The sequence below is a fragment of the Camellia sinensis genome, chromosome 15 (genome assembly GCF_055761805.1).
Source record: "Camellia sinensis isolate YWXY chromosome 15, ASM5576180v1, whole genome shotgun sequence".
NCBI classification, from domain to species: Eukaryota; Viridiplantae; Streptophyta; class Magnoliopsida; order Ericales; family Theaceae; genus Camellia; species Camellia sinensis.
This window is the reverse complement of record NC_138975.1, coordinates 22,980,635-22,990,496: the sequence shown is the minus strand read 5'-3', so window position 1 is coordinate 22,990,496 and position 9,862 is coordinate 22,980,635. Positions and strand designations below refer to the sequence as shown.

General features: G+C 33.6%; 1 protein-coding gene across 1 annotated transcript; it reads right to left on the bottom strand.

Annotated features, from left to right (window-relative positions):
- Window positions 1–5,771: 5,771 nt before the first annotated feature.
- On the bottom strand, window positions 5,772–9,862 carry LOC114319695 (uncharacterized). Its single transcript, XM_028266748.2, has 3 exons — window positions 9,093–9,862; window positions 7,487–7,713; window positions 5,772–6,189 (listed from the first exon to the last, which is right to left on the bottom strand). The coding sequence occupies exons 1-3, from the start codon at window positions 9,314–9,316 to the stop codon at window positions 6,182–6,184; spliced, it is 459 nt and encodes a 152-aa protein (XP_028122549.2). The 5' UTR covers window positions 9,317–9,862; the 3' UTR covers window positions 5,772–6,181.

Sequence of the window (9,862 nt, the reverse complement as noted above, 5' to 3'; positions counted from 1 at the left end):
GTTTGACAAATTCCATTCGTCTCTGCGACAGGTCATTTTCATTTTACTCCACAAATCTAAAATCCTGAATTAGACCCTAAACTATGTCTACCATAGATTTTCCCTGAGACAATTTCTAGGTCCAAGCCACTGAATATTAGCTAAATCAATTGTGACTGACGGGCAAACATGTCATAGTGTCAAGTAAAAGACACGTACTCTATCTGTTTCTTATTTCTAACCATCTATTGAACATCACCTGTGGTAGGATATTAAGAAAGGTTTGGGAGGAGGAAGTGTAAGGCTCAAGGCAAGCAATGAGTGTAAAATGAACTGCCTAATTTTGGACATGACTGGTAAGTATACTATTGACGTTTACTATATATCAAAGAGTACATTTTCTCTATAACCTTCATTTTGATTTTGATTCTCCTTTGTTTCATACAATACTAATCAGCTGTGGCAGCCATAGACACTACTGTATGATGCAACATGCGAGCTTAGAAGTACATTAGAAAAGAAATCCATTCAGGTAAATAAATTGTAATATATGTATCTATATAATAAGAGAAGAGGGTTTTTGAATTTATCCTAGAAACATTTGTCCTACTAGGACATTTTAACGATTATGATTCATTTATGTATTTAGATGAACAGCTGAAATGAATGATAGTTCCCGCCCAACTATTTCACATTGTAAAGAGTCCCACCTACTCACGTCTCCCCCCCTTCCTACGTCTGAACCCCCCACCTTCCCTCTGTATCTCTCTCACTCTCACTCTCTGTTCTCCTTTCCATGTCTGCATCCCCCCACCTTCCCTCTCTATCTCTCTCACTCTCAGTTCTTCTTCTTCTTCAACAGAACAAAAAAACCCCCCTTTTGTCTCTGTCAAGCTGTTCTGCGTCACAATCAAAGTTAGATTTTTTGTTCATTAGTAATCAAATATGTTCCCCTTTTGTCTCTATCGGGCTGTATTCTAAGAATTTTTTCAAAGTCTGCTCTTCACTCTCGACTCGCAAGGTAAGATGCTCGCTCCCTTTCTCTTTATGTTCCCTTCCTCTCGCTGCTCAATGCTCTCTATCGGGCTGCGAACAGGTTATTTTAGGGTTGTTTGCCTATGCTAATTTTTTCATTTTTTAAAAAATTTTTTGTATTCAAACTTTGATTTTCTGTCGGGCTGCATTGATTTTTTGTTGGTTTTAGATTCTAAGAATTTTCTGTCAGGCTGTATTATAAGAATTTTTTCAAAGTTTAATTTTGGTTCATTATGGTGATTTGCTTGGGAAAAGAAATTGATATGCAATTCGTTTTTCCCTGATTAATTTTTTGATCTCTATTCAATAAACTTATATTATATGGATTATAAATGAGTTTGTATCTCTCCATCTTGGTTCAGATTCTAAATCTATTGGGTTACGATTCTAAGATTTTTTTGAACTCTTAATCGTTGGGTGTTTGTTCTATTGGGTTGTTTTTTTTTTTAACTATTTCCATGCTCTATTTTTTTTATTTTATTTTTTTTAATTTTGTATTCAAAGTTAGATTTTTTGTAATGGAAAAGTATTTGATTGCTAATGAAACTTAGAATCTATTGGTTCAGATTCTAAATCTGTTGGGTTCAGATTCTAAGAAGGCCAAGATTGAAAACATCCCCTAAATCCAAAAATATATTTTCAACTCCCAAAACTCTCATCTATCTCCTTCTGATTGATGCCCTTTTCATGCTATCTATTTGCAATACATTATGTTTGCTGTTCCATTGAGAAACCTGCGTGTTTTTCTTCGATATTTTCTGAGTTTTTATCTCTCCATCTGGTGTTTTTGTATTCTGTTTTTGTGTTCCATAGAGAAACCTGCCTGTTTTTCACTGGTTTACCCAAAAAAAAACCCTTAATCGGCTATTAACTTTCGAAATAGTCCCTTATTCCATTTTAAAAAATTTTGAACTGCTAATCAAACAGTTTCTGGGTTGCTAATTTTTTGGCTTACTAATTGACTGTCAACTGCTTAATTTTTAGAACCTGTTCTTGGTTTGAATTGCTAATTTTCTGGGGTAAACTGCTAATTTTTTAGACCCTATTTTGGGTTTGAACTGCTAATTTTAAAAAAATTTTGAACTGCTAATTTTTTGGTTTGAGATTCTCACTGTGATCAAGCCCTGTGTCAACTGGATATGCTCCATTTTAGTAGTCATCTTGGGCATGTAATTGATCGTATATCCATTGAGTGTTTTTTATTTTGTTGTGCATTGGTTATCTTGACTGGGGTGATCCTCCTAGGGTCCTCCTGTTAAAATTAGAATTTGATTTTTGTGAGAATTTACCCAAATTAAGGAATCTCATGAATATCAATTTATTTATGTGTCTTTGCAGCAGAATGTTCATGTTCATGTTCATGTTCAAATTTTGATTACCATAGCAAACTTGAAATAAACTGTTGTTAATTAAACTCAACTCATCTCAATCTAATACCCATCCAAGCACCAAGAACTACATTAGTTTTAGTTTTTGAACTGGTTGTGCTATCCATTGAGTGCAGAACACCATTTACTGTACACTGATAGTTTTTATTTTGTTGTACACTGGTTAGTTTTTCCAATTTTCCGTAGAGCACCATTGAGTGTTTTTCTCATTACCATAGATTGGTTTTTTCATCCTTTCATCTCCCCATTATTCTTCATTGTTCTATTCTTGGAACATTTTGATGTACAATATATATAGATATATATGTTGAAAGAAAAAGAGAGAATATTTGAAAGTCAGCCAAAATAATTCCAAGAATTCCCAGATTCTAAAATGAATAAGCAGAGCATTGTTAGGCATAATTTTGCTAGATAACATGCACACAAGGAATATATGCATTTTTCTATGAATGTAAAATCAAATAATTAGCAATTTGAATAGTAAGTGCCTGTATTAGGGAAAAAACCCTAACTTATCAAATTTCTTTTCTTATTTAAATTTTCATTCTTTTGGAGAGGGGAGGGCAAGGAAGGGGAGGGGTGCTTCATTTTTTTAGGCAGGTTTAATAGAATTTACCTTAGCCAGTTATACCATCAATAGAATGTACCCTTATTCCAACCAATTCATAAGAATAACTACTAGAAAGAAGAGGAGGTTGGAATGGGAATCAAATAATTGTGATTGCCTGTGATGGTACTTCCTGGGCCTCTCCCCTTTAATTTTTCATTGTAAAGTATTTGATTGTATATCATTTAATAATATTGGACTAGACTGCTGATTAAGCCGCCCTGGTGCCATCTCTATCAGATGTTTGATTCCATCACTGTTGTTTGTAGGAATACAATGACACCTTATTGATTAGTTACTTGGCCATGTTCACCAACTGCTCAAGGTATGAATTTTGTTGTCTTGGATGGAAATTCATTTTTTCTCCTGACCAGGAAAAAAATCAAATTTATTGCTACACTTCCAATTCCTTGGATTTTTTATTTTTATTTTTAAGGGGGTGTGGGTTGTTTATATGGTTGGTTTTGAGTTGGGTGGCATGAAGAATGAAACCTAAATAGTGGATCGAATGTATGAAATATTGTCTTCAGGATTGATTTTTGCCATTTGATCTCAATCAAAACCTTTTGACTGTGTGAAGTAAGAAGGTTGCTAAACCAAGAATATTGTCAGTTCCTCCTCCATGTAATATTTTATTTTTATATTTACGTAATAATAATACAAGACATGAAAACCCTGTCTCATAATCCGTTGGCAAAACCTATATCCATTCTTGTATGAATCCTATGGCCTTGCATCTATTCATTTATCTATTCGTATGTGTTTTTGCTTTTTGAGTTGTATATATTAGTTTTGACTTGCAGCAATTTGATATTTATTTGTAACTACTAATTTTTATCTTTATTTTTTTGGAAGTACTACAGATTTCTATACACTGGGATTTATTTAGTTTGAAATCAATCTACAAATAGATTGAAAATCTTCAACATATTTTCAATCTTCAATCTCCAAGAGTTGGTAATAAAGTTTTTTTAAATGTTCAACATATTTTCTACTAGGACATTTGAACAGCTCAGATCTTTTCAAACTACAAAATAATGGCTATGATGTATTCAATGTGTACATTTTCTACTTTCTCGCTTTTCTCTCTTACTTTTTTCTTTTTTCACCCACCCTCCCATGATGCCAAGAATAATTCCATGATCCCACCTTCCTCCTTTTCTTTTTATTTTTTTTTATTCCCCCATTTTTTATTTTCCTCCCTATTTTTTTGTTTTTTTGTTTTCTTATTTTTGTTCACTTATTTTTATTTACACCATACCTTTAGGCACGGGCATACACTAGTATTTATATATGACACTAATCTACCAATCAATTTAGGCAAACATCTAACAGATTTTTCTTAGTTTTCTTTTTCCTTTTTTTTTTCTTTCTTTCCCCTCTATTTTTTTCCACAGCTTGTTTTAGTAAACCCTGAGGCCCCGTTTGTTTTGGGGTTAAATAGATGTGAGGGGATTAGGATGGATGTGAGGTTATTTAGTGTTGTGTTTATTTGTAGAGTTGGAGAGAGGATTAGGATGGAGGAGGTGATATACATGGAGATTGGAAGGGAGATTGAGATGGAGGAGGTGGAAATAGTATTAGAAAAATAGTGAGGGAATTAAAAAAAATTTTAATTTTTATATATTGGGAACTTTTTTTTAAATATTAATGTTTAATTTTTTATATTTTTTTATTTGTTTTATTATTTTATATAAAAATAATTTAATAATTCCTACACTAACAACTATCATCAAAACAAACACAATTTTACTTAATCCCCTCACTATCAATCCCCTTCATTCTACCTTTGAAAACAAATGGGGCCTGAGGGCAATGTGTTGGAAATGCTTAATCAATCAAAGATATTAGAGTCCTTTGGATCTAAACGGCTCTACCTGACAGTTGGAGAAGCCATCGCAGCTGTTTTGTCTTTAGAGAGGTCTCAACCATGAATTACAAAAAGCAGCCAATAATGAGGAATAAGATTAATAATAAAGGCCAGATACAATAGTGAGCCACACTCAGCTTCTCCAATTCTATGTTTATAGGTGAGATGAGAAGAGAATTTGGTGAAAGAGACAAAGAAAATAAGGGATAAAAGGAGGAGAAAACCTAATTGTTTTCTCTTGTGTAGAGGGAAAGGAAAGAGAGGGCAATATCTACATGCTGTTTAAGTGCTAACACTTCGTGGTTTGCTTTTATGTAGAATCAAGCTTCCCCGGACAAAACCTAATTGTTTTCTCTTGTTTGGTTGAGTAGAGGGAAAGGAAAGAGAGGACAATATCTACATGCTGTTTAACACTTCGCGGTTTGTTTTGTTGTACTTCTGAACTCTCCTCTTTCAAGATGGAAATTTTTTAAATTATTCAATTTTACCTTTTCCTTTCTCACCTCAGAACAAAGGAAGGGAAAATTTTAAAGCATTTTCACTTCCTATCTCCTCTTTTCTCATTTACCTAACAATGCATAAAAATTGGGTCTTTTCGTAAAGATAACAATGAGTCTGAAAAAAAAAAATTAAACCAACTAAAAAAATTTATCAAAAGGTTTTCAAAATTTTGAAATAGACTTAAAGCTGTGATAAAATTGCAATCTAAAGTTTCCTGTGCGCGCACACACACAGGATGGAAGGGAAGAATCGTTAAAAAGTAAACCACACAGCATAACATTGCCTGAGCTTCGTCCATTTTGGGAAAACCATGATAAGAACACAAGCTCAAAAATGGTCAAAAAGCAAACCCAAAAAAAAAAAAAAAAAAAGATCAAGCAACTCGGAGCAATTTATGTGGCCATATACAACAAGAAGATTGCCATTTTGATATGCAGATCTGAGTGCTCAACAAAGTGATTTTAAAGATTATAAGGCCAAACCAAAAGCATTGGACATATCCACATCAGCACAACAAAACACAAACTCTTTCAAAGCTATCCAAATTATACATGCAAAAGCAATTGATACCTTACCTAGTTCTACTCCTCTTGACTGCATGTGTCAGCACTTATTGTTATGACCTGCCATTGCCACCGGCAGAGAAAATTCATTCTATCTAGAAGGCTTCAAGTAATACTCTAATAAAAGATTGAATTTGAGATCTGTTGAGCTTTATCCAGGAATTTCTCCAAAGCAAAGAAAAAGCAGCAATTATGAGCTTGCATTGATTTTTCTTGCCCGTTGAGTTTCCCTGGTCAGTTAAACAACTGCATAGAAATGCTCCCAAATTAGTTATTCAGACATTGTAGTTAATATAAAATTGCTCCACGTACATAGTGTAGCCAAGTATGCACGTGACTGGTCCAAAAACAATGATTCAATAGTAAGTTAAAACCAAAATAATTATGATGCTTCAACTGCCCAAATCAAGGGCTCTTGCACCGTAACCAAACAAAATACTAATATGAAAAACAGATGCTTCAACAAACCATCCAAACAATGATGGAAATATGTGAGGCTTAGAATTCCAACTAATCCATTTGAATCAAGATTCAAAACCACAAAATCTTATGTTCACAAAAATAATAGTGGAAGATATTTATCATAGTATGGGATGACAACCTAGAAAGCTTAACAGTCTTGCTCATCAAACAGCACAGACCACACATGTAGTGAGGCTCCTTCAGCAACACTCACCAACCCACACATTTTTCCTTGCCTTTCTTTTTTGGTCAAATAAAGCACCAAATAATTGTGGATTCCATGATTTCATTTGTTCCAACTTACTATAATCAAAAAGGTTGTCAACGATATTAGTAAACCTCATGATTCTAATGTTGAAGAAATGAGGTGGAATTCACCACCAGCAGTTAAAACATCATCTTCCTTAACTTTCAGGTGTCGATTCGATTAGGTGATTTTCTCTTTGACCAAACAAGATTTAGCAATTAACTAATATAAATCCTTGACTTCATTAAACAATCTTATATATGCTTTCATGTGGAGGTTCTATTCTCCAATTTACTAACACTGACTGACCATGAGACTAGGATCAACCTCCATGTACAAATCACTTGAGTAAATACTCAAGAATGCAGAGACATCATTCAAATAAAATATCCAGAATGTCCTTATTCCAGTATACACTGCATAATGCGAAAATAGCCATAATGCAATATGGTCCTCAGAAGTCCCTCATGAGAATAAAAAATCACTGGAACAAAATAACAACTAGTTGTGCCCTCATTTAGAAGTAATACAAAACATAGGCATGTACATGCCAGTGCCACTAGCAACCCAAACATTTAGTAGGAACCATGTTGGTACAATTTGTAAGCAATTCATTATAAGGTGAAGATGGAATAATTATATAATCAGCAACAGATCCCAAGAAAGCAAAACACTAAAAACAAAATAAATAAATAAAAATAGAAATTGAGGAATGAAAATTTTGACCAAAAGAAAGCGAGGACAAAGAGACAAGTGAAAACAAAGAGATCTCTTCTTCATGATATGTCTACATATGTAAGGAAAAAAATTTGAAAAAAATCAACATTAACTTACTTGAACGATATCTCGTTATGGGTATTTCTCGCAGCTCACGTCTTATGCACAGGTATTCACCTAATAATGCCATCACTGCAAGTCCAGTACCATTCACAACCCACCATGTAATTGATGATGGCCAACCTCCATTTACAATGCATATAAAGAGATGGATGATATAGAGGGTGGCTGAAAAATCTAAGCATTTCTTTGCCCTCTCAATCAAATGAAGCATATAAACAGATCTGCTTGAAAAAAATAGGAAATGTCCAAGTTAACAAGAATATATGTGTGAACTCTTTATCATGAACCATTATGAATGCTCTAAATACTCTTTCCAAATAAAAAAATCAGTATGCACAACAATATATTATGACTTTGAAGAACTAGAGTAACAGGAACCATTTCTCCCTTCTGGGTAAGTAAAACATATATTAATGAAAGAGATATACATGTTATGAGTAGCTGGCAGCAAGAGACAAATTGGTATGCAGTTTTGCAGTTCAAGGGTTCGTTGCATTAACTTAACTAAACTAAACTGTATATCACCACCAGTGAAGACAATCTCTCTGTCTCTCTGTCTCTCTCTCTCTCTCTCTCTCACAAACACACACACACACACATTAAATAGGACTCCTAAACTCATATAACTCGACTCCATCAATATAAGACTCCTTAAGCTTGCTTTCTGCCTCTCCAACCATCCAACCCTTTTTCCTCCCAACCCAAGATGCTAATTCAAAAATGGATGAGTTGCTAGAGAGTGACAATAGAACTAGAAATGCAATGGCATTTCAAGAAGAACATGAGAAAAAGTTACTTGCAGAAATTTAGTCATATGCAACAGGTGACCTGTGACTGCACTTTCAAGTGTTTCATACGCAACAAAAACCAATGGCTAAATTTGTAGGCAGAAGTAAAAGGCTAAAGTGAAAGAGAGATACTTGTGAAGGTTTGATCATATGCATAACACTTGTAGGACAGAAGTTGGGCAGATACGAGAACAAAGTACAACCCCAAATGTAAGTTCTCGAGCACCCAAGGCTACCAAACAACAACATGATGACTCCAAAAAAATTTTTTTAATTTTTTTTGATTGGCATTGGGGTGTCCAGATTCAAAGCCCAATTAATCCTCAGGGGCTCACAAGCCCTTGCAAGGAGTATTCAACAAGTGCACCATAGTTAATTTACGAGTTTTTTCCCAATCCGATGGCCAAGAAATTGTTAGCACCTAAAAGATTTCAATCCCTAAATCTTGAAGAGAGCAAATATCTAAGACCCCAGGCCTTGGCCCCTGACCAACCCCTACTCATAATTTAACAACAAAATCACCGAAACATATTGATTTAATAGTCCCAATATGACTTGGTTCAATTCAATTGAATCACTTTTAAACATCCTTAACTATAAAATGTCTACCCATTTACTATCAAATTGCAAAACATAATAATTGAAATTTCAATAATCAAAAAAAAAAAAAAAAAAAAAAAAAAAAAAAAAAAAACCCAATAAAATTTACAAACCATACAATACAGAAGTTCAAGAAACCTATTAAAAAGAAAAATGAAGTACAGAACACAAATAAATTAGTGAGAAAAAACGAAAAAGAAGATGATTCTTACCCGGCAAGCGAGCTGAGTAGAATTGAAGCAATAACACACCAACCAGTAACAGTGGAAGCAGAAACAGTAGCATAATCAAAGAAATACACAAGACTCATTCGAGAAACGCGAGTCCCAACAAGAATTCCCAAAAGAAATCCAAGTGTTAGATAGTATAAGCATTGAAGGCAAACAATTTGGGCAACAATGAGCCATGGATCCCACACCACCGAACCATAGAACATGACTTGAAATCCCTTTTCAAAAAGAACCCAACTTTCCCAATTCCACAAAACTAAGGAATCCAATCCTTCAAACTTGATAGTTCAAAAATTCCGATCTAAACCCATATTTGTATTGATTTGGTATGAACCAATATCAACTGATCTTCGAGAATTATCAAACCAAGACACGAGATTTGGGGATTCGGGCTGTGGAAGCTTCAGATTCAACAGAGGTCTAATCGATTGAACGAATTGAGAGAGAGAGAGAGAGAGAGAGATTGGTTTTTTTTTTTTTGGCTTATGGTAAAAAGTGATTTTCTTTTTACTTTTAATAAGTTTTTGATTTTTTAAAATAAATGATTTGAAAAGTTGGTGAAAGTTTGTTTTTGACCTTTTTTTTTTTTTTTTATTAATATTTGTTCATAACGTTAAATCATAATAAAATGATCTAATTATTCTTATTTATTTAAAATATTTATAATTTCATCGATATAATACATTTTGATTTATGAAGAATAAAATTATAATTTTACTATTAATTAAAAATCAACTTTTCAAATGAAAAAA

Excerpts from the sequence above, each read along its gene's own strand:
- LOC114319695 (XM_028266748.2), bottom strand. The coding sequence starts at position 9,316 with ATGTTCTATGGTTCGGTGGTGTGGGATCCATGGCTCATTGTTGCCCAA. Across the intron at positions 7,714-9,092 it reads CTACTCAGCTCGCTTGCCGG|ATCTGTTTATATGCTTCATT; the intron begins GTAAGAATCATC and ends TTTTTCAAGCAG.